The 26525-nt window shown below is 43.1% G+C and overlaps 1 protein-coding gene and 1 long non-coding RNA gene across 4 annotated transcripts in view; both read left to right on the plus strand.

Annotated features, from left to right (window-relative positions):
- The window catches only part of LOC146717297 (uncharacterized), a 5979-nt gene extending 5617 nt beyond the window's left edge, over positions 1 to 362 (plus strand). For all 3 annotated transcript variants that reach the window (XR_014923120.1, XR_014923123.1, XR_014923124.1), the window contains exon 3: positions 1 to 362. This exon is cut by the window's left edge and continues 86 nt beyond it. This is a non-coding gene — a long non-coding RNA (uncharacterized LOC146717297).
- A 10498-nt stretch (positions 363 to 10860) lies between these two features.
- tbx22 (T-box transcription factor 22) lies at positions 10861 to 17708 on the plus strand. Its single transcript, XM_085474145.1, has 8 exons — positions 10861 to 10996; positions 11434 to 11692; positions 12847 to 12948; positions 13023 to 13197; positions 15246 to 15410; positions 16210 to 16274; positions 16536 to 16621; positions 16714 to 17708. Exons 1-8 carry the CDS (start codon positions 10861 to 10863, stop codon positions 17238 to 17240), a joined length of 1515 nt encoding a protein of 504 aa, XP_085330271.1. The 3' UTR covers positions 17241 to 17708.
- Positions 17709 to 26525: the final 8817 nt, after the last annotated feature.

The following is a 26525-nucleotide window of genomic DNA, read 5'->3' on the forward strand; positions in this document are numbered from 1 at the left end:
CAGCACGGCCTCCTGCTTCAACACAGGCCAGCCCTGTATAACTGATCATACCGCTATCCAGACTCATTCTGCAGAGATGTGGGAATGAAAGGTCCGATTAGGGCCTGCTGGAAGTATTCAGCACACAGTCGCTACCCTGCCCGGCCCATCACTCCAGTCGGCGGCCCCCTTCTAACCAGCCCCTGCTCCCCTCCGTCCTGCGCTCCTCAGAGCTGTGATTGGCATGTGAATTACAGTGTGTGGTGATGATAATAAGAGTGCTAACCGGGGCCAGGCCTGCGCCTTCGAGCCAGCAGCCAATCCCAGCTGGCACAGCCTGAAAGACAACCACTGCCACCATCTGAAGAGGCAAATAAAAATGACAAGCTAACTGTTAAAGAACTGCTGATTTTTCACATGTTTTAAAAGCTTTTGTAGCTCTGCCAGATCTTTCTTTCTTTTTCTTTCCACCCAACTTCTTCTTCTCCTAAATTTTCACCCTTCTCCCTGGCCGCCTGCGACCACATCCAGATACACGAAACCCCTCATTTATCAGGGAAATCTAAAAATAATCCCTCCTCTGCTGCGGTGTGGCTTTGATAAAAATAAATAAATATTGGTGTTCAGAACGATTGTGCGCTGTGGGACAGAAACAGATAAAGACATGCGTGACGGTTCCTCAACAGCTTTCCACCGCATGCATGTGAAACGACGGATTTCCCCCCCTCAAATAATTACTACTTCCCCCTCTCACCATACGTGTTAACAACAGCGAAAGGAGCACTCAACACATTTCAAACTCCTGCTCAAGTCAGCGAGCCATCCAGAAAGTGTATTTACGTTGGAGCGTCGTTCACTTTTATGCATCGCTCTATCCAAACATTCCCAAAATCGTGTGGTAGTTACACATTACAGTATTAGAAAATTACACCCTAACACCCGGCAGATTAGTTTTTCACCCCTTGACATCCTTCTGGGAAGTAGAGCTCTCATTCCCAGGGATCTATTCCTAAATCCCAACTTTCCCGGTGCCCCGTTCAATCAGCGTCCTGCTTGGCAGAGTTGCCCCGTCTGGGCTGTCTGCGAGGGAGAAAAGATGCTCGGCTCAGACCCTCACATGCAGAGTCTGACTCTCATTATCAATTACGGCTGTTTTTGTTTCTTTTTACCACAGCCATTAACCACACTGTTACTGGCAGCCAGGGGGAGTTAGTGAGAGAAAGAGGCAGGGAGAGAGAGAGGGAGAGAGAGAAAGCAATTTTCATCAAAAAGAATTAGCTATCCAAACAAGTGAGACGAATGTGCCGTAGAGTCAGTTTCACAGTTGGCCTCATGAAAGCATTGTGGACAGATGAAGATCTATATGTTTTTAATGGGAAGAGGGTGAGTAGTAAGGGATAAGTAAAAGCTTAGGGAGAGAAAAGAGGGAGGGAGAGGGAGGACATAATTCACAACACACTTGTGGTGAGAGGAGGAGGAGGCCTGCATCTTGGCAGAGGCGCTCCTCTCCTCTCCTGCTTTCCTCTTGCCCTCGCTCCTTTGTTACCGGGCTGAGACAGAAGGAGCCAGTGAAGGCTGGATGCCGTGACACATGAGCCATTAAATCTTCCTGCACTGCGGGCAAAGGGGGAGGCGGGGGCAGCAGTACCAGGCCCTGTGCCCAAGATCCCCACATGCTGCCAGGCTAGAGACCCAGAGAGCAGACAGCAAGAGGAGATCCACAGAGGGAGACAGAGTTTCACCACGTCTATAACTATTGTAATAACTCATAACAACCCCCCCAAGACTAAATGATCTGTAGTTGATTTAGAAATGTGCTGCTGAGGAGCAGAGACAGGCTGAGCTTTCTATCTAAACTAATCTCAAACTAATTTTTTCTGTCATATGCATTTTGGTACAAATTTAACACCAACCGGATACCTTTTTCTTTTTTTTAAACAACACAATGTTTATAATACAGTGTTCCCAATTTCCACTATGGGAACTGTTATGACTAACATTATTAATGGGTGTGTTTAGCCGCTCACGGCACATAGTTGACATTATGGTCTTGATTAAATATTGGAAAAGTCAACATAGCACAAGACACAGCGCCATTACTACAAGTTAACTTCATATCAACATAACTTCCAGGAGACGGTTTGTTTATTGTTCATTCCCTTAAATGTGTCAAGCTGAAAAGCCTCAGATCCTCCGCTTCTCATAATGCAACCAGGTCCTTTTCAGGCGTCTCTCTTGGTTCAGAAACGGCCTTTCTTGGGTGATTTCATATGTGAGTGTACGGTAATTTCTCCATGTCAAGTAAAGGCTAATGAGTCTGTGCTGTTTGTTTGTTGGTCGTTCTGCAGAGCAGCTTCAGTTTTGTATTTAATAACTGAAGCTGCTCTGTTGAGTTGAGATCAGATGACTGGCCATTGGCCATCGAAGATGATCCATTTCTTGGAAACTCTTGTGGTTCTTTTGCAGTGTGTTTTGGGCCATTATCCATTTGCACTGCTAAAGGCTGTCTAATCTGTTTTACACCATCTGAGCAAAGAGTACAGGCGTGTACACTTTATAGTTCATCTGCTTCTATCAGCAGTCACATCATCAATAAACACTAGTGCAGGAGTGGGCACCTCCAGGCCTCGAGGGCCGTATCCTGCAGGTTTGAGATCTCACCCTGGGTCAGCACACCTGAATCACATGATTAGTTCATTACCAGGCTTCTGGGGAATGACACGACTTATTGAGGAGGTTATTTAGCCATTTAAATCAGCTGTGATGGATCAAGGACACATCTAAAACCTGCAGGACACTGGCCGACACAGGCCTGGAGTTGCCCCCCCCCCCCCTGCATTTGAGTCCCACTTCTACTGCAAGCCACACATGCCCATGCAATAACACTACCTGCACCATGTTAGGCAGGTAATGTGGTATGTTTCAGTTACTTTTCTCTTCCCAAAAAGTTCATTTTGGGTTCATCTTAGAACTGTTCAGGCTCTTTAAGATATTTTCTGACAAAGTCTCATGTGGCCTTCCTGTTCTTACAGTTTTTCCTCAGTTGCTTTGGTGCATTTCTCACAACAGAATTGATCTCTGCACCACTACTAAGGCTCTTCTCAAAACAATTAGTGCAAACTGCAAAACATGGTGGATAACTTGCAAGAGTGAGTCACTTCATCAAAAAGAAAAGTCAGTTGCTCAAAATAAGTAGTCAATGCTTCAAAAGCAAGTCCCTTAATCAAAACAGATTATTTTCATCAAAAGCAAGTACTTATATCAAAGTGTCAGGGCTGTCACAATTACAAGTCATTACACCAGCACCTTTGGTCACAAAATCAAATGGTTTGAACATGTTCTCATTGTGACGATTTCTTTGTAGGTGCTTCCCAAGGACATGTCAAGTCTGGACAGCATGCATGGCATGTTGAAAACCATAACTTGTAAAGGAAAATCAAGACACTTCATATGCACTCTTGATAATATTTAATTGAAACTGTTCACAGCATTGTGCAACTGGGGAAATACAGTAAATCAAACATTTTACAGCAAACAAACCCACTTAGACAGTAAACCTTACTGCAGTAGTTATGAAACAAAAAAAAGAAGAAAAGAAAGAAAAACACCAAAAAACTGAAAAACAGACACTGTTGCATATCAATCAATGATATCTAGATGCTCCCGTCTGTCTGCCCACATATTTGCATCAACATCACAGCAAATGTCAGCTCTATCGATGCATCGGGGAAAGCATCTTCTGGAGTATCGAATCCACCCTCTGCAAGACTCTGCTGTGATGTCATCACAAGCTGCATCCATAGCTGCTAGCAGGGTCATTTGGGTATGTGGATGCCTGTCATATACCTTCCACCTCCAGGAAGAGAAAAACTCCTCAATTGGATTTAGGAATGGAGTGTAAGGAGGAAGAAATTCCATAAGTATCCTGTCGTGTGCTGCAAACTACTGCCTGACTACAGCAGAGTGATGGAAGCCAACATTATCCCAAACCACTACATGCATTGTCCGATTGTCACCAGGATCATCCCTTTCATTTTGTGGGATTAGGTCCCTATAAAGAGCGTCCAGAAAAGCCAACAGGTGTTGTGTATTGTATGCACCAACACGAGGAATATGGGTGTGAACGCCATTTTCTGAGATTGCTGCACACATTGTAATATTTCCTCCTCGTTGGCCTGGGACATCAACGGTGGCTCTTTCTCCAATGTGATTGCGTCCACGCCGTCTGCCTTTTGCGAGATTGAATCCCGCTTCGTCAAGATATACAAACGTGTGCAGGTGTTCCCTGGCTTCCAATTCCAGGATACGCTATACAAAGGATGAGAATGAAAAATTCTGTAATGGTGCATTTGGCACAACAGATTGTACAGTTTGAATTGTAAATAGGATTACAGTAACATGCATAAATGTAAGTGCAGTGCATGGCCTAAACTTTTACAGTAAACAGAGGTACATATGCAAACATGTTTTACCTGTACATACTGGTGACGGCGCTCCTTCACTCGATCACTGTTCCGTTCAAATGGTACTTTGGTACTTATGAGAGCATGAGGGTGGGAATGGATGTTTGTGTCTGTGTGTGCCTGTATGTCTGTGTCTATATGTCAGGTTGGGTATCAGACGCCACCTCTCTGGGGACATCTCGGGCCCTCCAAGGTTTGGAGGCCTATCTCCACCCACCACCACTTCCCCTGCCGGTGGCGGACTCCCTCAGGTATCGGTGCGTTGGTGGTTCTTTGTATCTGGGGGTGGGCGTCCGGGTACACACCGGCTCACTCCTTGGCGGCCGCTTATTGGGGCTCACTCGGGCCACTTTGGAGGTGGGGTGCCCCCGGCCTCTCGGCCTGGGGCTCGGTCACTCAGGCACAGCTGGCTGCCGGCGGAGCTCACGGGCGCGTCACTGCAACTCCCCCTGGCTTCTGCTCCGCGGCTGCTGAATGAGCTCTCATCTGGGACTCTCCTTAGCTCTTACTGGGACAGTGGCGCGGCTGCCCCTCTGTGGGTCTTCCTTGGTCTCTTGTGTTCTGGGGGCCTCTGGATGTCTGGAGTTTTGATCTCCTCCATACCTGCTTGATACCATAGAGGACAGGGCTGTGGCTCCCCACACTCTCTAGCAGATCATTACATGGAGAAACCTTTGGAATGCAAGCATGCTGATCCACACAGGTATGCACACAGGTGTACACATGGGTATTCACAGACGCGGACTACAGCTTTCTTGGCTGCTGCCTCAAAGCACACTGTGCGCTGTCTATCTTGCGTGCTGCACAATATCGTTTACTATTTAGTAACTATTGATATCTATGACTAGCTAGTTTATTGTGATGGTGCTTTTTTTTTTATTTTTTTTATTATTATGTTGCTCTTTGTTGTTTGCTGTCTCCCCTGTTTTTTTTGTTTTTCTTTCTCTCCATACAGGTGACCCAGGAGTTTTTTTTTGGTTTTTTTTGTTTTTTTTTTTTCTCTCTCTTCCCCCCCTTCTCACCGTCTCTTCTCCCCTTTGGTTTTCTTTCTTCCTCTCCCCCTCTTTCTTTCATTCTTTCCCCCTGTCCTATTAAAAAAAAAAAAAAAGGATGACAAAGGATGAACTGAAGCTCCGCCATCACGTGATGTCACATGCTGCTGTTTCTGATGTCACTTCCAAAAAAAACAAACAAAAAAAACAAAAAAAAACAAATGGTACTTTGTACAATCGCTTCATGGACATTTCATTCCGTCTGAGGACTCTGTCTATGGTGCAAATTGATATTGACTGAATATTTCCGAAGATGGTTTCATCTTCTACGACAGTTCTTTGTATTTCTCTCAGTCTCAAAGCGTTGTTTGCAGCCACCATTGCACAAATTCTTTCCTCTTGCTGCGGAGTCAAAAGTGGACCTCTTCCACCTCTTCCAGGTTGTCTGGCAGTCCTTTTTGAGATGCAGATGAAAAAAACAAACAAAAAAAACACAAACATAAATAAGCACAAACATGCTTACAGTAATTGTTACAGGACTATCATTCAAAACTCCTTTCTTTACAGCATTACTGTATTGTACCACAGCACACTATGCCACACCTGGGCCTAGTCTGCGCTTCAGTTACAGTACGTCTATATGTAAAGATAAGGTCATGTCCTAATGCAAGTCTCCTGTAGGACTATGAAAGTGCAGAGCAAATTAGTTTGTGCTGAATAACTACATTACAGTATGCTCACCCGTTTTCCCGACGAAATGTCTGAATAATAGAACTTACAGTAGTTCTCCCAACATTTGGCTGCACCCTTCGACCAGCCTCGGCCATTGTGAGGCCATGGTTTATCACATGATCCACAAGTGTTGCCCTGATTTCGTCAGGAACGTGTCTATGTGGTTGGCCTCTTCTTACCCGGTTTTGTCCTCGTCCTCCACCGATTCTCACCCCTCTTCCACAAGGCTGACGTTCCATGTTCTGCAGTTTTGTAGATTCAGTATGCACCTCATGCCTGTCTGTTGGTTTACACATTATATATATACTTGTAGAGTAGGGGATACTATAACGCGATTCACCTGTGACTGGGTAGAAGAGGCTTTTCATTGGTTGCAAGTAAGAGTAACACACACCAATTTTCATTAGTGTGAGATAAGGTTCACCTGAGAAAAGTAATTTATGGAGATTTTCATGGAAACTCCTTAAAAATAGGGTTTTCAAAATGGGTGTACAAATTGTTTGACAAGATGTTCAAAAATTTTGAGTGCACTGACACAAGCAATGAAATGAAGACTATTAGTTGTAAGGACAATGACTATTCAGCCGGTACAAGTATAAATAATTGTGACATTCATGATAAAAGCAAGGAGATAGTGATGAATAGCAAGTCAAAAGTGACCATTCTTTAGATATTTGTACTTACTCAACTGCTTCATGTCCAAAGGCATTTGGACCTGTTCATTACCTGCACCATGTTAGGCAGGTAATGTGGTATGTTTCAGTTACTTTTCTCTTCCCAAAAAGTTCATTTTGGTTTCATCTATCTTAGAACTGTTCAGGCTCTTTAAGATATTTTCTGACAAAGTCTCATGTGGCCTTCCTGTTCTTAAGTGTAACCCATATACTCAAGAATCCTCTGAATGTGTGTGTCCAATCTGTTGATTGCAGACAGTGATACTCCAACCTCCTCAAACGTGTTTTTGACTTGGCTAGATGCTGTGAAGAAATGAAGGAAAGAATTCTGCAATCATCCACTTTAGGTTTCCTCTGTAGTCTTTCTGACTACACTATACTATTATTCATTTGGACACTTCTTACGTTTTGCTATCTCTCTTTAATAGTTGATTTTTCTTCCTAAGAATAACCTCCCTCACTGGCACTGACATGTTTTCAGAACTCATGGTTCCAGTGAAGAGAGACCAAATGAGAGAGTTCAACGGTCAACTCCAGATCTTCTGCCTGCTTAATTTGTTACAAAATAACATGAAAAGAGGCCTCATCTGTGAAACTGCTTTAACTGTAGGATTACTGCCGAGCCTCTGAAAACTGGGGACTGTGTATAAAAATGTCTGAAATTCCTGAGCAGTTAATGAATACTTTTGTTAAGCTGCCTGAAGTAAAGGCGAAGGCCTGCATTTCAATCCCATCTTGATTGTTTGGTTTAAAATTCAGCTACAAAATGATTCAGAAAAAAAAAAGTTCTTTGGGGACCTAACTGTAAATCCAGAAATTAATTTACATGCGGTGATGATGTGCAGAGAGTGTGTGAAACTCCCACATGCCGGATTTATGTGTTGAGTATATGATGGTCATTAAATTCACAGTTGTGAACATAAACAGCAAATAGCTCTACAATCCATTTGCTGATAAACTTAAGGGTCTCTTACATTTTTTTTACCATTTCATCATCAGATTTTGGAAGATAGCGTTTGGATGACGTTCAACAGCAAATCAAGAACCACGATGTGCTGGCACACAGAGTTAATTAATTACAAGTAGAAGAGGATGTGATCAGTCCCAGTGACTCTCACATGAGTGCTGCTGCAGATGCAGAGGCAGTGAATGTGAATGAAGGCTTCATTCCTGCAGGGACATGAAAGTCTGAGAGACACTGCTGTACCTCCAAGAAGAGGGACAAGGCAGAGGTTATGAGTAGCAGATGTGACATTACACAGATGCACATCCCTGGACATGATGACATGAGGATGAATAGCTTCTGTTTGGGCTTCCTTATGCGTCCTTTTCCACGTCTGCTTCGAATGGAAAACAGGAGCAGACGATGACGATAACAGCAAACAACACAAAAATGAGCACATCATTGTCATAGCAGTCATAGTACTCCAGGTGAGCCGTCATCCATGTACCAGCACAGAGCAGAGAGGTCACATCCCATTAGAGCCACCGTCCTACATTTAATCACTCTGCAAACGTCACAGGAGACAGGCAGTGGAAGTTTGACGTTTGGCAAGAGAGCTGGCATCCCGTGCCCAGAATAAGCCTCTCACACACACACACACACACACACACACACACACACACACATGACCCAACTTAAAACAAACCATAAGGGAGCCCCGTCACATCCATTCAGCAGTGAGCCACAGACAGCCAGGCCTGTTTATAAACACACACGTTGCGAGCTGTGAGCCTGTGCGCACATACAGCACATGGGTGTGTGGCTGGTGGTGATTATTCTTTGGGCCCTGGCCTTCAGCTCCAAATAGGCACAAACTTGGAAAAAACAAATAGCTGTGAATAAACAACGCGAAAACTGAAGTGCAGATAATAGAAAAACACTTCTTATGGACAAATAAAGGTCCTTTAGTTTAAGGCCAATTATTTGCTATTAATTAAGGCCCTGTATACAAATCAACAGCATGGCAGCGAGAAGCCGGAAGGCGAAAAAAAATGAATGGGAAACCTAATTGCAGCTGGTCATCGAACTTCCGCTTTAATGGAAACCCGAGGCCTCCCTCTTAATTGGATTTGAATCCCTTGTTTCCGCCAAGCGCGTGCACGCATATTGTGTTTAATAAGAGGAAACATGTGTGCCAGCCATCCCTGAACGGCCGCAGGTTTGCGCCAAATCAGAAAGCAACAAGAAGGTGCCGGGCCGTTTAGCAGAAAGCCAGGCGAGGCGATCGCTCGTCATCACTCTCCTGACATCCCATAATCCCATGAGAAAGATTTATGAGCTGACTGGCGAAGACAGCACGGAAAGCAATCTCTCAAACATGCGAGGAAAGAGACTGCGCAGGCTATTTCTATCAGTTTTGAGCGTCTTTTTCCAATAAAAGCCAGCAGGAACAGCAGCAGCAGGCCGCAGCCAGATCCGATCTGCTACACCCTCCTCCCCCCCAGCCTGAAACCACGGCGGGTGTTTGAGATGCTTTGAGATGCTTTGCAAGAAAACGACAAGTTAGGAAAGAATAAACACGAAGGCCGGGGTCCGACAGCAGGTTATATGATGACAGGGAACATGTGATTCCGGTTGGTCATAGTTCTCCATTTCCCGGCTGTTGTCAGAGATTTCCATCAGCAACCAAACCAACCGTGCTGTAAACACAGCCCTCATTTGTTTTCTCCTCAGAGCAATTACACCATGTGATTAAAAAACATTTTAAATAGAGCCTTTGCTGACTTTTATTTGTGTAAAGCGGATCTATTTCATGTCGAGCAGTAATGTAATAATCCCGAGCTGTCATTACAGACCCTTTTTCTTCCCCCTGTGCGCCAAACTCCATCTGATCCACGCATTTATGAGAACCAGACTATTGCGCACAACCTCACCGGGTACCACGAATAAGAACCCCACTTCTGTACCAAGGAAACGGGAGACGTGAGCGCGCTTTACGGAAAGCCTTCAAATTAATATAGGAAATGTTAGCTTCAGCAGACATGCAGAGAGTTTCACGGTGATATTTTACCTTCCAGATGGTCCGAGTTAACAGATCTAAATATTTGTGCCTTTCGCCTCCTTACAATGTTTGACAGAATAAGTGTATTAACCTATGGGCCGTCTAAATAGGAGAGCATCTTAGAATGCAAATGAACGGCTTATTTGTTTAAAAAAAAAAGTCCTTTACATTACAACATTTACATTTGACGAAGATACAGGATAAATTCAAGCCATCAAATTTATTTTTGTCTTAAACGTTTAATTTTATTATTTAATATGAGTCGAAGATTACTGCCCAAATTTATGAACTGACCTAAGAATTTTGAATTTCTGAGGACAGTGAGGCGCGCAAACATGCTCCTACAGGCTGTTCCGAGACCAAAGTAACACACAGCAAAAAATATCCAACATCTATCGAGTCCTTTTACTTTTCTCTCAACGTTAAGAAACAAAAAGATATTTCAGATAAGCTTAATTCAGGTGCGTATTGAGCCAAATGGCTGCTTGTTTTGGTTCCAAAGTTCCAACGTCGAGCGCAAAAATACTGATTATGAAATGAATGTCATTATTTCACTCTTTATTATTTCACTTTATTCTCATTCGTTTCAGTTAATATGAATTTCAGGTTACATTAGAGTTTAGGTGGATGTCTACTACGGCGCGGGGCCGCACGTGAAGGAATGCGCGCTCTCCCCTCCTTCTCTATGACGCGCAGAGCGGAACCGGAGGAACGAGCTCTCTGTGAGAGAGGGAAGGCGAGAAGTTGATCCGGTTAAAGGGGGGAAATGTTGTAGTGAGAAGAGGCGTGCCAATAATCAGGGAGGTGTTTTTGATGCGGGCGCGCGTCTCGGAGAACACATGGGAACGCAGCGGTTTAATTACGCAGCGTCACGCGGAGCTCCCTGAGGTGCTGCGGCTGCTGGTGTTTGCTCTGCCTGTCCTCTTCTGAGCGAGCTAGGAGGCTGAACTTTGTGCGGGACGAAGTTAAAGTTCGGGGGAATACAGGAGCCGTACAGACGGTGTTTCCCACCAGGATGCAGGGACTGAGCTCCCGGGCTCACGCCTTTTCGGTGGAGGCGCTGGTCGGGAAGCCCTGCAAGAGGATTAAAGTGTCGGAGGAGCACGAGCCGAGCAGCGCTGACACCAGCGGCGATAGGAGCATCTTTCCCGGTGAGGACACTTTTGCTTAACCGCCGAGAGCACCCTGCTGCTTTTTATTTGAAGGACTTTTACGCACAATTTTGGGGGGAAAAACAGAAAACGCACAACTTTCTAGTTGCAAGGTTCAGTTGATTTTTCATCTTTAGGCCACATTTAAAGTTCTCAAAAATTAAAATTCTCATGATTTAGAATATATTCAATCAGTTAAAACTCAAGAGTTATCACGTGAACTTGCTTTTGAGGAATAGGGCTAAAATTAGCTCGCTCTAGGAACTTTAACATTCATGAAGTAAAATAAGATTTATAATATTACCAATTTTTAAAATTTCCCCAAATTAAAAGAGCTTCCAAAGTTCTGGCTTTCCATTAAATATTAAAAAAAAAATAGACACATTTCTGTGTTTTTTCTCATTTCTCTTTTTTCCACTCCTTTCCCCACTTTTCAGACCAGAATAAATATCCCATCAACCAGCTACAGAAAGCATGTCCGACACCGAGGAGGGGAGAGGACCCCTCAGCCTGTGACCCGCAGGGACAGACTGACAGATCACAGACTGAAGACTCTGACCCGAGCAGCGAGGAGAAGAAGCCGAAGGAGAGCGACTGTCGGCCGGACAGAGAGGTCCGAGTAGAGCTGCAGGGCTCCGAGCTGTGGAGGCGATTCTACGAGATCGGCACCGAGATGATCATCACTAAAGCCGGAAGGTAAAACATCTGCGCAAGAAAGACTAAATTCAAAGAAGTTCGTGTGAAGTCTTAGCCCCGCACAAGCCGTCTTCCTGCTGATTTTACCAACTTTAACCAGCTTTTTTATTTAAAACGTTTAAACTCCAACTGTATTTGCCTCCACGTTAACAAGCAAAGAGCTACAGCCGTTTTTCTGTAGATCACCAGATACAGTGCAGTTATGTTTTTAGTGCCACAGTTTGAGATTTCAGTTAAAACGACAGTTTAATCAGATACTTTATCTTAGTGCAATTTAAACCCGTCGGTTTAGTTTTCAGTCCGGGCCTCTGAAGGGGATTACCCCCGCAAATAAATTTAAAAAAGACTTGTCTACATTTTAATGATAACTGAAGGTGTGCTTCCTCATTAAAGCGTCTGTTGCAAATAAAATCCAATGTGGAGCGGGCTTATCAGGCTATGATAATTACATTAACTGTTCTGCGGTCACAGGTGCGGCTTTATCGAGGATTTTAAAACGCTCTATCAAGATACAACCAATCGGAGGCGAGCAGAAGAACAACAGTGTACAATAAGATCACTCCCTAAACTAACGAGGCAGCTATCATTAAACAAATTATGAGGTTCAGAACAAAAACTGAAAGTGGCTTTTCATCACGTGGAAATATGTCACTTACTTTTGCTTTTGTGAATTAACTCATATTCATGAACTAAACCGTTTTCTAAATCATTCTTAGCTAAGTATTTTACCCATATTTGCCGATCTGTAAGATCTCTTTTATGTGACGCATCGTTTGCACAGAGAAAACTTGTTGTTGGGAGTGTAATTAAGCTTCTATCTCAGGTTCGCAGAAAACGGGTTCTTGCTCAGATAAATGAGTTATTGGAACATGACTGCGCGCGGAAATCTAAGTTCCGTTTACTCAATCACCGACAACACGCGCTGTAAATCTCGGACAGTGACGACGCCCTCAGGGCCCCTGGAGGTCCCTGAACTTTCCTGTGAACCTGGCCGGCAGAAGCAGAAGCGTCTCGGCCTCTTCTTGTCTTTAAGACGTCGCTATAAACTGAAATCCGTGATGGCCAAATACGCATTTAACAGTTTTATTAAGCAGCTTTCATTAAAGAGATCAAACACGACTTCTCTCTTGTTATTTTTCCTCTCCTCTCATCAGGAGAATGTTTCCTTCTGTGCGCGTCAAGGTGCGCAATCTGGACCCTTGCCAGCAGTATTATATCGCGATGGACGTCATGCCCGTGGACTCCAAACGTTACAGGTGAGCGCCGATTTTTTTTTATTCTTGTTGTTGTTGTTTTTTCCTTTTACTTACACGCGCTTTCCTCCACGCAGGTATGTGTACCACAGCTCGCAGTGGATGGTGGCTGGAAACACGGATCACTCCTGCATCTCGCCGCGGCTCTACGTGCACCCGGACTCCCCGTGCGCAGGAGAGACGTGGATGCGTCAGGTCATCAGCTTTGACCGAGTCAAGCTCACCAACAACGAGATGGACGATAAGGGACATGTAGGTAACCCACACGCTGCCTCCTGTTGCTCTTCTTGCTTTGGATAAGGATCAGATGCACTAAGATTAAAAGGGAGTTCGTTTTTAAAGCGTATGTGCTGAAGATCATTCTTTAATTTTTGTGTATTAGATCATGATATTAACAAATCTTTTTAATCATTTTTATGTGTTTCTGCGTGTTGCTTTTGCTTTTCTGACTGCGTTGAGAGTTTCAGTCCTTAAACTGCTCTCCTACACATTTGTAACATCGAGGGGAAACCTGGATATCTTAGAGGGAGGAAGGAAGCGGAAATACTTCTCAGCTCCAAAGTTTACCGCGAAAGATTTAGCAATCTGCAAATGTTGTGACCAGGGAGGCATCTGGAGGCTTTTCGACTCGATCCTGCTGTTTATACGTCCACGCTGGAACTTGTGTGTTTATGAAATTAATTTCATGTTTAAAAAAAAAAGAAAGAAAAGAAAAAAGACAAGAATAACTTTCTCGAAATCCACATCTCTCGTGGTCAGTGTAAAATCTCAAATGGACATTTTACGCATTTTTAATTAACTTTATTGTCTTCACTTTTTTTTCTTAACATATTGCTGTTTGTCAGTAAGTGCTGAGTTTATTTTAGAAAGCGTTTCCCTCCACTGTGAAACCTCATATATCACATTACCGTTTTTTTATTGGGCTTTTCTCCTGTGAAAAGAAATAGTCTAGATCAGAGGTGTCAAACATAAGGCCTGGGGGGCAGAATCAGCCCGCTGAAGACTCTAAGCCGGCCCATTGGGCAGCTATAGAAAATGGGAAGGAGTGGATAGAGTTTAAATTTCTATCTTTAATTTCATAAATTTTACAGCTTTTCCTATTAATAAAACCTCTCCACCTCCATCGCCTTTCATCATACAACATTACAGTAATTTACTAACAGATAAAGAGCTAAATTTACAGGAAAGTTACTGTTTCAAATATTAAATATCAAATAATATGAAAATTTTAATGAGTCCACAATAATTTAAAAAACAAAAACGTTTGTAATTACAGGATAGTCTGTTTATATTAAACTGTATTAAGAAGAGCTTTAGGCTTTATAATTACAGAACAGTGAACTATTATAGCCTTTTCTATGATTTTACACATTTATCATGTTGTTTCACCGACCCGGCCCATTTCAGATCACTTAACATCAAAGTGGACTGTATGTGGCCCACGACGCAAAATGAGTTTAACACAGCTGCTCGAGATGTTAGGACCACAAATTTTTACAGTTGTGCTGTTACATTTACATGTTTATTTGTTTTGACTCTTTTCAGTGTTTTTAATCTACTTTCCCAAATATATATTAAAAAATGATAATATTAATATTCCACCTCAAAAAATTGTGCTATAAAACCCCCAAACAACCTTCTAGGAGACCAGTTTTACTCCATGACAATATATGAGGAACAAAATAATTGTTTCATATATTTTGTTTTGTTCGCAAAGAGGTCACATGTAACCCATAGTGTATTACTAATAATTTGTCAGACCTTTGTTAGTAATATGACATATTTAACCATATTTGATGTTTTATTAGGTTTATTTGATGAAAGGCACATTTGTGCTAAATACTTTTATAAAACGTAGAGCTCTTCATAATTGTATTTTAAAGACTTGGATATTTCCTTTCATTATCCTGTTAATCATGTAACCTACTGTCGTGCACCAGAAGAAGATTTATATCTAAAACAGCCTGAAATCCACTTTTTTAATTTCCTTTTTTTAAGAATGAAATTTATTTTAAAATCTGTTTTACATTTTTTTAAAAACTACAAAGTACAGCAAAATTTAGTTTTTGCCAGAACTTTCTTTATTTTTTTGGATTGTTAGCACAAAAAATGGAAATGACAGATTTACAAAATTGCATTTTTTTTATTTTAAAGGGGTTTTTTTATATAAAAAACAAAAAAGAACATGCAGCTGTAATACTTGACATGTCCGTTTCTGATCTGAAAGATGATTCCAAATTGATGTCCACCTTAAAAAATAAATAAATAAAAAGCCTTTCATTCTTCGTCTCATGATGCAGATCATTCTTCAGTCGATGCATAAATACAAGCCACGTGTGCACATCATCAAACACAACCCTCGCATGGACTTGTCTCAGATCCAGTCGCTGCCTGCTGACGGAGTGCACAGCTTCTCCTTCCCAGAAACAGAGTTCACCACAGTCACAGCCTACCAGAACCAGCAGGTAACACTCAGCAGCAGTGCTGAAATACTTCTCAATACTTCTCACAAACAGAAGGTTTGAGCTCAGAAACTAAGCGCACTAATGTTGGATTGTTTCTTTAATAAACATCTGACTTTTTCATGAATTGGAACATTAACAAAATGAAGTGATGTTTAATAAAGAAAAATCAGTCAGTGACTCTGTGTTACTACTGTTTGCCAGATTTGATCAAAAAACAGATGTTTAGCCTTTTCTTCCTTGGCACGGTTGTTATGATGATGTTCCAGTGAACAGCTCAGGCTGCTTGACCTCATAAAATGTCCACATTGTGAAGCCAGTGAGGCCCGGTTCCATGTGCTCGCAGCCAAATCATAAATTTGCAGTGTTCTGATTTTCTGCTGGTCCAATTGCTCAGAGAGGGTGTGTGTGTGTTCCCGTCGAGGGGACCTGACCCTGCTGTTGGCTACCATTCCTCCAGTAACAGAGCCCTCCGCAGGGACTGCCAGCTCTTTTCATCAGGGCTCATTTTACTATCAGTGAACGTGTTATTACAGAAACGCAGTAACGAGCTGTGACTGCGCCGACTGCAGCCGTCCACGGCCTATTAAAGCACAGGATAAAACCGAACGACCCTGAACCCCTTCTGCAAGAACCCCTGTTTGACATGGCTGATCGACTTGGGTGCTGCTGGGAGATGCAGTCCCGCGGGGGTGCTCTGCCACTCTACTCTATTGTAAAAGCTGAGCTCATTGTTAGCTTAAGCACGTCAACCGTTGACAAATCCACTCTAACCCGTGTCTGTTCCTCTCCTCTGGGCCAGATTACAAAACTGAAGATCGACAGGAACCCCTTCGCCAAAGGCTTCCGAGATCCAGGAAGGAATAGGTATAGCAAACTCTCACTGAACGCTGAACATAAACACTTTTTATTTAGCTGAAAGTGCTCCACTAAAGGACCCAAGAGGGATTTAAAGTTCAACCACTGAAATCTGAAGCCACATAAAACCTACAAATAAAGCTGAGCTGAGTAGTGCAGAATTTCACACCTCTCAGTACCAAAATTTAAATACCTGGAATAACGTTTTTCATTGCTTTTACAGTATGTATAAATAAGTGTGTGTGTGTGTGTGTGTGTGTGTGTGTGCAGGGGAGTGTTGGATGGCCTGCTCGAGTCATATCCCTGGAGAGGCCCTTTCAGCCTGGACTTCAAGCCTTTCACCATACAGCTCCAAGGTAAAGTGCTCCAGCTCTATTTACTTCTGAGATTTGACTTTTTTACCGTGTTGATCAGTGTCTTATTTTTTTCCTGTCCTGTCCGCTGACAGGGAGCTCAGGGTCGCCCACCAGCAGTGTGAAGAGCCTCCTTCCCGTCTCTTCATCTTCATCCCTTCACCCGCTGTCCTGCCAGGACGCCGCTGTCCACGCTTTCACTCTCCCCCTCTACAGCAAGACCTCCACCACCTCACCCAGCATTTCCCCTCTGCCCAGCAGAGCCTTCTCCTCCCTGGGAGCAGACAGACTGAGAGGCTTCTCCCCTCTGCCTCCTCTCACAGACCTCCCACTGTTCTCTGCGCTGCAGGGGAAGAAACCGCCCCACTGCAGGGACCCGTGTCCTCACGAGTCCCCGGGGTCTCCTTGCCTACTCCCCTTACACTGCCCTCTCAGCCCTCAGAGCTCTCCTCTCCCCCCACATCTCTCAGACACTGTAAGCCCGTATTGCCTCTACCGCTACAGCTTCCCTCTGAACCCCCAGCTTGCAGCCATTTCCCGGCACCCCAAACTAGCCGAAGACACTACAGACTGTCTGCTGCGCCAGCCTCCCTGGCTCCCGACCACCAACCACTGCCTCTGACGGCTGGACGGCACTTGCGGGCTCCGGCCCACTGAGCATTACAATCCCAAAACTGAACACACAAAACAGAAAGGGCTGATCCTCCTTGATCCGACTGAGAGGAGAAATGTGGCTGTGGGGACTTCTTTGTATTTATAAACTCTTTTACACAAACGTGTTGGAGTTACCAGCACAAACAAGCGATCCCGAGGCAGATTGCGAGCAGCTCCTTTTCATTCTGCAATCTCGTCTAGAGCCAGAGAAGCCAAAAACGGAGTAAACAGAAACATTCCTGTTCAGGCAGGATGCAGATTTTTATTCGGGACAGATTGCTTTTGACAGTTCAGTCCACAGTTTTACTGCATCAAGGGCTGTAACAGTGTTACCAAAGAGCATCAGCAATGAGGTATGTAACAGAACTATTATAATGAACGTGTTTGTTAAACTGACCATAAGTGCCCATTAAAGTTTTTTCGTGCTTTTTGTTGAGCTCCACAACTTCCAAATGGTCTTTTTATACACTTTCAAACACGGCAGTGCACACATAGCACACGCATAATGACAGTTCTGCTTGAACATAAATGCCAAATGTATTTCAGAGTAAAGCACACATGCAGTATTGAGCAACAGGAAGCGAGTTTGAAGGAGACATGATGAAAGGGTGCACATTATGTTCCAATTATCTGCCGCTGTCCATTTAAAGTGAACAAAAGCATGTTTTGTGTTTTTGAATCTCTGCGTCAGGCCTGGCCACCCCTGACTAATAACATGAGCTCATCAGGTTTCTGTGTGATTTTTAGGGGAAGAACCACAGCTGCCAGAATCCAGGCAGCCAGTTTCCATTCCTGCATTTTATTACCAATAATAAGGCTAATCAGAGATGCATGGAGGTGAAATGGTTATTCAGTAGAGCCCTTTATTCGGAACAAGAGCTTTGCTCCCTGAAACAGTTTAAATCAGCTCTTTTCTTGATTGTTGTGTTGTTCAGAGTCAAATGAAAAGCTATCACTACCGTTGGCCAACACAACACAGTTGTTTTGGGGGTTTTTTTGCGTTCATACCAAATGGGGCACACCCGTTCAGCCACTGATGTGATAATTCCTGCCTTCAGCTCAGTCAGAAACCAGCACCCGTTCATCCCTGTCTCTCTCCTCCCTCTCAGCAGAGCTAGGAACAGCAGTTTAGGAAAAGTGGGGAGGGAGGGAGAGGGAAATGGCCTGTTTCCCGACAAACGGTCATAACCAAACAGCAATTTACTTGTCACAGCCGAGCATGGCGGTGAGCTAATGTGAGCTGGACGTGGAAATAGCAGGAAGAAGTTAATTGAGGATCTCGGTAAGGGGATGGCCCGTGTTTTGGTGAATGGTCAGGTGCGCCGCTATCAAACAGCCTGCTCTTTGTCTGCAGACCAACATAATCTGGACAGGTTATTTGATACTGTCTGTCATTTCCATTTGGCCTGCATAGGACAATCATTTTAAACTCCCTTCTAATTCCTGATCTTTCAATTAGACAAATTGCTTTCATACCAGGAGGGCTGAACATTGCACCTGTCACTCTTCAGTGAAGCAGGCACACGCTTGTGGTAGATATTAGAAGGAAAAAGATAACATGAGCATGTGGGCCTAAATATGAGTGTGCTAAATTGAAAAAGATAAACAAGAGGTTTGACGCACATTCATAGAGTCTGAAATAGCTAAAACTGTGTTTGATAAAATTCGGTTAAATTCAGTGTTGCTTACATAGCACCAAATCATAACAACAGTCGCCTCAATGGGCTTTATATTGTAAGGTAAAGACCCTACAATAATAGAGAGAAACCCCAACAATTAAACAACCCCCTTTGCTGTGAGCACTTGGTGACAGTGGGAAGAAAAAACTCCCTTTTAACAGGAAGAAACCTCTGGCAAAACCAGGCCCAAGCTGGGGGCAGCCATCTACCATGACTGCACATTGTGAATTAATACATGAAGGAGCACACTTACACTGTAGGCTTATACTTGTTGGTTTCAGCATATAGCAGTGTTCATAGTATCATGTCTTACTACGTAAAGTCCACGATGAATGGTGTACCTGTAATGGTCAAAAAGCTGAACAGCTGTACCTCATCAATGTCCATCAAACAATTTTTCTGCCAATAGAAGGAGAAATATGCCGCTAGTCTATGTTCCACCTAGAAAAGGTGGATTTCAGAACTCGTTACAGCAGTAAAGTCAGAAAAGCAAGAAAAAACAGGATTTGTTTCGCTTCTCAGGAGGTAGAGCCAGTCATATGTCACTAGCAAAGCAGTGCAATACTTGTTTTCTTATGGTTAAAAACACCCCTGCAGCACGCTTATGGATAGATCCTGATCAGTACTCCGTGAATGGCTTATTTAGCAAGTCACAAATACGTGATAGTGGCAGTAAAGATTCAATTTAATTGTTTTTAAAGGTTTTACACTTTTACTGCCATTCGCTCATGCCATCTTGGATTGTTAATTTGGGGTTTGCGGGACTGCTCCGATTTTCCAAATTGGAATTTTTTTGTTTTATTGTTTTTAATTTTGTTTGATTTAAATTGTTCAAGATGAAAATTCTAACTGGGAATTGTAAATTCTGTCTTCCAATTTCATCTGGAAAGCAGAATTCATATAACAAATAAAAAAAATAAAAAATAAAAAAAAAAGCTACCTGGCTAACTGCAAAAGTATCCGGTCTTTAAGTCTGACGTTATCAACTGTTTCCGGGTCCAAACTCCACTTCAGGTCCCAAAGTCAAACTAACACTGCAGCATCACTGAGAGCTAAAAACTGTTTAAATTCTTTCATCTTTAATAAAATGATCAGTGTGGCTGCTCTACCAGGTGTAACAATTAAGTTTAACATCCAGGCATCCATGAAAACAGAATTTATTAAATTTAATGGCGTTAGAAGTTAACAGGAAGTTAGCTCGCTAGTTTCCACTTAACATAATATACCATGTTCTGACTGAGAGACTTCTGAAAAAATTAAGACATACAGCTCTGCTTCCGACATAAATAAGGACAGGAAACTAAACAGCAGTGACGTTTGCTGGGATACTGAATTTGGGCTAGCTGTCTACACAGCTATGGTTAGCATAATATAAACACATTAGCACAGTGAAGCTGGAGGATGAACGTTAACTTTTTTCCACTCGATAAGTTAACGCGGGTGTTCCCGATGGTTAGGGACAAATGCGATCGCATGGCAGGATGCTGTAAACGGACCAAACTTCAGTCAGAAGAACAACAGAGATAATCCATTCACAATAAGGGGTTAGTCATTAATATACTGCCGTGTGAGCTGGGCTGTAGTTACATTGTAAGGTTTTTAAAACGAAGCTTTAAAATGAACAGTGGTAATAAAAACCGAGATAGGCCGACAGTTATCAATACCTTTTTTAGGGGCTTGTTCAGATTAAATAGAACCTTAATAAACATAGAGTAGTTTGGACCCGGAAGCAGGGTTCTTACATGATTAGCTTAGGTTATCTTAGCTTCGTTTAGCTTAGCATAAAATTGGAAACTTGGAAGAATATAAAAGCAACAATAGTTCCTTCGACTCTCAGTAATGAGAGTTACATGTATTTACAGATTATAATTTAGCAGGATATTACTTGGCTAGTTAAAGAAACCGTGTTTTAAAACCACTTAAAAGATGGATGTGTATTGTATGTAGGCTAAGTCTATAAGAAAATGGCCCTTAGCTCCCTCGTTAAACACTTTCCTGGTGACTTCATGGGCTGAGTCACTAGTTTTATATACAGAAAAAATATGAAATTCACTTTGTGAAATCTGATTATAATTTAAGACAGAAAGGACAAATTAGTTTGCTCATTGACTTGTAAATCTTAAGTCGTTGACAATTTGTTAGCTCTTAGGCTAAGAACTTGTCAACAAGTTCTAACAACTTGTCAATCACAAGTCATTAGCCAAAGACTGTGTGGTGTCCCGTGCTCTCCCGTTATATCCGCTTTCAATATGGCGATGTGAAAAAGTTGAGCTCAAGGCTTTATAAATTTACTAACCAGTGGGTGACATCACAGGATCTACTATCCATCTTTTTGCTGTGTTGGTTAGACCCCATAGCGTGTTGAAGGTAACAGCTGGGTTAACCTTTCATCAACTTGTGGAAGAATATCCATATCTGCCCATTCATCCGCTCTATGAATTTGCCTTATACTGAGTCAGCATAATCCTCTGGTTGAAATAACATGGAGGCTGCGCTTATGAAACAACAGAAAGGGTGGCTTGTGTTTTTTTTGTGTGTTGATTTTTTCTGGACTGTTCCACTGTGATTGACAGGCAGTAAAGGGAAAGAAATGTGACCCCGAAGTCATTTGTTTCCAATCATGTGAAATGGCATCCTGAAACAGGAGAGAGGCTCAGCAGAGAGTCGGAACGTGTAAGTATACTCTGCCTTCATTAGATTAAAAAACATGAAACACACACACACCACTAACACGTGTATGCCAGTTAATAATAGTTGCCATACACCCACTTACACACACACATATGCTCATTCAGCTTAAACGCCCTGCAGCCAAACTCGTGTTCACCTCTGCGTGTCTCTCGTGAAGGTTTATACTGGACCCTATTTTCTCTGCAAATTCAATAAAAGCTGGTTATTTATCAGGTCAGATTATGGGACATGACTGAGCTCAGCTGTAAAGTTAAAAGTGAAACCAGCTGTGGCTGAAATTGAATTACACTCTGTGAGTAATGTGAAAAGCAAGAGCAGTTTAACAGTTATTAAGCACTCCTCTACCGCCCCATCGACCGGGCGTACGCTGCACAGTTACAGTGAAAGTGCTCCTCTCCTCCTCTCTGTGATCGTTATCTCCCTCCTAGTTACAGATATAGTCCAAAACCTCTTCTCTGACGCAGCGCAAGAAGTCTCAATGAGTTAGATTTCTATTTATATGCACGTGTATACCTTTCAGTACGGCCACACGTGTGCGTAGACGGGGGTCATGGGGGCTTCACTTTGGCATGTGCTCCCTGACAAGCCTCTGTCTTACAGGAGCAGAGGTTAGATGAGTGGAGGACAAACTATTTTAACATGTGGTCTGGCAGCTGGCCTCCATGTTTGTGTGTGTGAGTTTTGGGGTTTCCTCTGCATGTTCCATCTGGGCCTCAGACTCATGCCATTCTTCAGAAAAAGTGTTAATCACCCAACCAGTTCTTGCATTCTCCCTCATTTCCCAAATTTATACTTAAGATCATTTCTCCCAGTCCATGTATCATGCTTTATCTTTGGATCTCCTAATTTAAGAAGCCCCCCAAAAAAGGGATTCAACATAATTAACACACTTGCAGCTATGTGACAGTGCATCCATTTAGCTAAAGCACTTTCTGCACAAAGATTGTCCAAAAAACACGTTCTACCCTTTATTATATGCAGCTCCACTCCTCCTGGGAGAAAGTGTGTGTGTTTGCTAATTCCTCCCCTTGTCTGTTAGGCTAAAGTGTGATTCTACAGGTGTGTGTGTGTGAGAGAGAAAGAGTCTCTGGCATTGGTTTTATTTAATACAAGCCATCAACCCCTTTGGAACAAGAGATGTGAGATATTCTTTTTCTCTTTGCCCCTATCTCTGGCAGAGGGATAGATCGTTCTTACCTCTTTTTGCTTCCTGTGTATGACAGGTTATCACTCCTGGGACAGATACAGAGGGGGGAGAGGGGGAAATAGGAATAGAGGCAGAGAGTGATTGAGTGAGAATGATGCTCCGTGGCTGATGTATCGGATGGCAGATGAGAGGATGAGGCGAGGGTGTGGGGTGGAGAGAAAAAAGTGATTTAGCACCAGGCTGTACTCTCCTCTCCTCTTATCCAAGCCTCTGCTTCTTTCATGTCTCAACCAAGGGTTGACCCGCCTGCTGCCCCAGATGGTGCTGTCTGTCTGGGCTGCCTTCTACAGGATGTGCCCCTCTCACCCCCACATCCACAGACCTATACTTGTATAATTGATTTCAGGGGGGAAAGGCCGTCTTTCTCTTGTGTTTCACACACACACACACACACACACACACACACACACACACACACACACACACACACACACACACGTGGACAGCTTGCCAACAGCTAGTGCCCCCGGTGCACACACACACATACACGCGGCCGGCGCTGTGCGCTGTCAACGCTAATTCAATTTGAGACGCGGAAGTGTGACTAACAGCAGACCTGCAGAGTATTTTACCATATGCACCACACACACACACACACACACACACACACACACACACACACACACACACACACGCAATCCTCACACACAAAGCTCTGCCACATCCACTGCTATAACAACGTTATTCCAGAAGCAGAAATCCTCGGTAGATCTCTCTTCCTGTTTCCCTCGTTGTCAAGAATACAACCTTCTTGTCAACAACTATCGACAAACACCTTATTAACCGATTCATCCTCACTGCCTACGCCAGAATCACCTTACCAGCAAAGCGATACGTGGCTAATACACAAGAGACGACAAATAACGAGTGAGGAACAAATCAGGAGCAACCCGAGAGTCAGGGAGTCATTCATCAGTGCTTCCCTAATAATTATTAAATGTACTTAGTGACCCGTGCAGTTCATAATAATCAATAAAAAGCATGTTTTAAGACTCAACTTGAAGGCAACGACTGACTTCACTGACCCAGTTTCCTTGGGCAGGTTGTTGCAGAGCCCCCAGGCCCTGACTTCAAATGCTCTCTTTTCATTTTCAGCCAGGCCCCTAAAAACTCTGCCCATGGCTCTCAGGATACATACTGGTTCATATGGTAGTAAGAGGTGAGACGTGTAGGCGGGAGGAAGACCATGAAGGTCCTTGATACTAATCAATAAGCTCTTACAATCAGTTCTAAAACAAACAGGGAGGCAGCGTAAAAATGCCAGTGATGTCATCCTGTTTCTTTGTTCTAGTTAAAAGTTAAAAATCTAGCAGATAAATTCTGTATAATCTGCAGTTTTCCGTAGGATGGTTGGGGGTGGAGTTATGGCTTGACCACTGACTAATCAACAGTTATTAGATAATTTATTAATCACTATCTAGGATAACATTATGGAGTTTTTTTCAGTGTCCTTTTTGTAAAGTGTTAGCAAAGGATGCTTTAGATGCCAAATGCAATAAAGATTTCTCATATTTGATTGTATTTCAGTGTGCCCAACCCTTTACAGGAAAATAAAGCATTTAGTTCAGTTTTAAGGCTTTAATATGGTAAGGCATTACAGAGAAAACGCAAACAATCAGATGATCCCTGCAAGTAATCACGTGGTGACAGCGGGAAGGAAAAACTCTTTAACATGAAGACACCTCTGGCACAGCTGGACTCAGCTGGGGTGGGATTAGGCTAGCATGATGTAAGCACTCGATACATTAAGAAGCTATAAAGTAACAATAGTAGCACAGCAGATAAATTAAATAGTGCACAAGTATCAGGACTCAACATAAAGCACATAAAGTGAATTTGATGTGACTGACAGGAGTTTAGCGGGTATGTGGTGCAAAATGAAATTGTTGGGGTGACCTAACTTCTATAGAGGTGCAGTGGTGTAGTGGTTAGTAGTGTCACCGCACAGCCCGGGGCCTTTTTGCATGGAGTTTGTATTTAGTATTTAGTATTTATTTATTTATTGTCATTGTCAGAGAACAATGAAATTGCATTTGGGGCTTCCGTACAACCCGTAAATAAAATAATGAAGAAAATAATAAATACCCCTTAAAACCCAAGTGTAAATATTTAACCCAGTGTGACTCCAGTGCAATAAGACAATCCTTAGCAACAACATGAGAACATGACAAGTAAACATGAGAACCTGACAAGTAAGTTCAGTGCTATTAAGAAGTTGGATATGGTTATTGTCCGTGAGAGGGGGTCAGAGAGTTCAGGAGCCTCACAGCCTGTGGATACAGGCTGTTGGCCAGTCTGGATGTTCTGGCCTGTATAGACCTGTACCTTCTCCCTGAGGGCAGCAGGTGGAAAAGGTGGCGCGCAGGGTGATGTTGGTCCCGCAGAATACTGTGCACCCGTCTCAGACATTGTATGCTAACCCTGTGTCTGTGGGGGTTCTTTGCAACTTCCTCCCACAGTCCAAAGACATGTACGGAGTCAGGCTAACTGATGATTCTAAATTGGCTGTAGGTGTAAATGTGAGTTTGAATGGTTTTCTGTCTCTCGCTGTGTTAGCCCTGTGACAGATCAGCGAGCTGTCCAGGTTCCACCAAGCTTCTCTTGCTCTGTGACAGCTCTGCTAGGCTCAAACAACCTTGGATAAGTGGAAGAAGATGAATGGACCAGATTCTGGTCCACCAGATTCTCCACTAAGGAAAATCGCATCCATATTTCTAACATATTCTTCCCAAAAGTGTCGAGTTTATTACTTTAATGTGTTAAATTCTGCAGTTTGGCTAACAGAGCAAATCAGAAAAAGAAAAAAAGTATGATGAATTATGGTTATTATTTTTTAACACATGGTCTTCCAATTTGTTTGATTTTTATCAATTATAACGTCAAACGCAGATTTGGAAGCTTAGCACATACAGTCAAGGATGCATGTCTGAGCTGAAGAGCTGTTTCAGTGTAAGAGATATCAGGGTGGATGATGGGGTGAGGTGAGGGTTAAGTTGGGGGGGTTAACAGCGCTGGTAGGATCAGGTGTGTGCCTGACAGAGGTTGTGAGAGGGGTGTGTGAGCAGGAGATCAGTTAAATCTTAATGAAGCGTGCTTTACAGAGCAGGGATGGACAGGGTCAGCTGCATTGGGTGTATGTGTGTGTGTGAGACGGTAAAACTGATTAAAAGCAGCGTTTACACGTCTGACAGGATACAGTGGTCAAGAGGTGAGTGGAAACCCAGGGAAACCGTGGTCTGGAACGATTAGACACACACACACACACACACACACACACACACACAGAGCAGCAGCTGGGCAAAGCCCTGAGCAGCAGCGATTGGTCACACACGACCATCGATATCTGAGTAGAACCAATCAGCTCGGCTTCCTGTGTTTGACCTGACCCTTCACGCGTGGTAATTGAATATTTAAAATGGGAAGCTGAGAGGTGGAAGGAAGACAAGCAGAGGAGAGGAGGAAAAGGAGGCCGCGCTGCACTTTTCCATGTACTGTGCCACCTTAAATATCGGTCTTCTTACCATCCACACTCAAAAAAGATGAGCGTAAGACACACGTGATGGGCAAATGTGGTCTTCACTGAAAAAGTATGTGTTATATTTAAAACTGCAGATGTTACGTTTATTTACATTTCTCAGCATTTTGATTTAATCACAGTACACTCTAAAAGTACAAC

The sequence above is a fragment of the Copadichromis virginalis genome, linkage group LG2, assembly GCF_057382275.1.
Source record: "Copadichromis virginalis isolate Kocher_CV1m ecotype Utaka linkage group LG2, C_Virginalis_male_GT1.1, whole genome shotgun sequence".
Taxonomy (NCBI): Eukaryota; Metazoa; Chordata; class Actinopteri; order Cichliformes; family Cichlidae; genus Copadichromis; species Copadichromis virginalis.

Coding starts and splice junctions, on each gene's coding strand:
- tbx22 (XM_085474145.1), top strand. CDS start 10,861: ATGCAGGGACTGAGCTCCCGGGCTCACGCCTTTTCGGTGGAGGCGCTG. Junction 11,693..12,846: donor ATCATCACTAAAGCCGGAAG/GTAAAACATCTG, acceptor TCCTCTCATCAG/GAGAATGTTTCCTTCTGTGC. Junction 16,275..16,535: donor CGAGATCCAGGAAGGAATAG/GTATAGCAAACT, acceptor GTGTGTGTGCAG/GGGAGTGTTGGATGGCCTGC.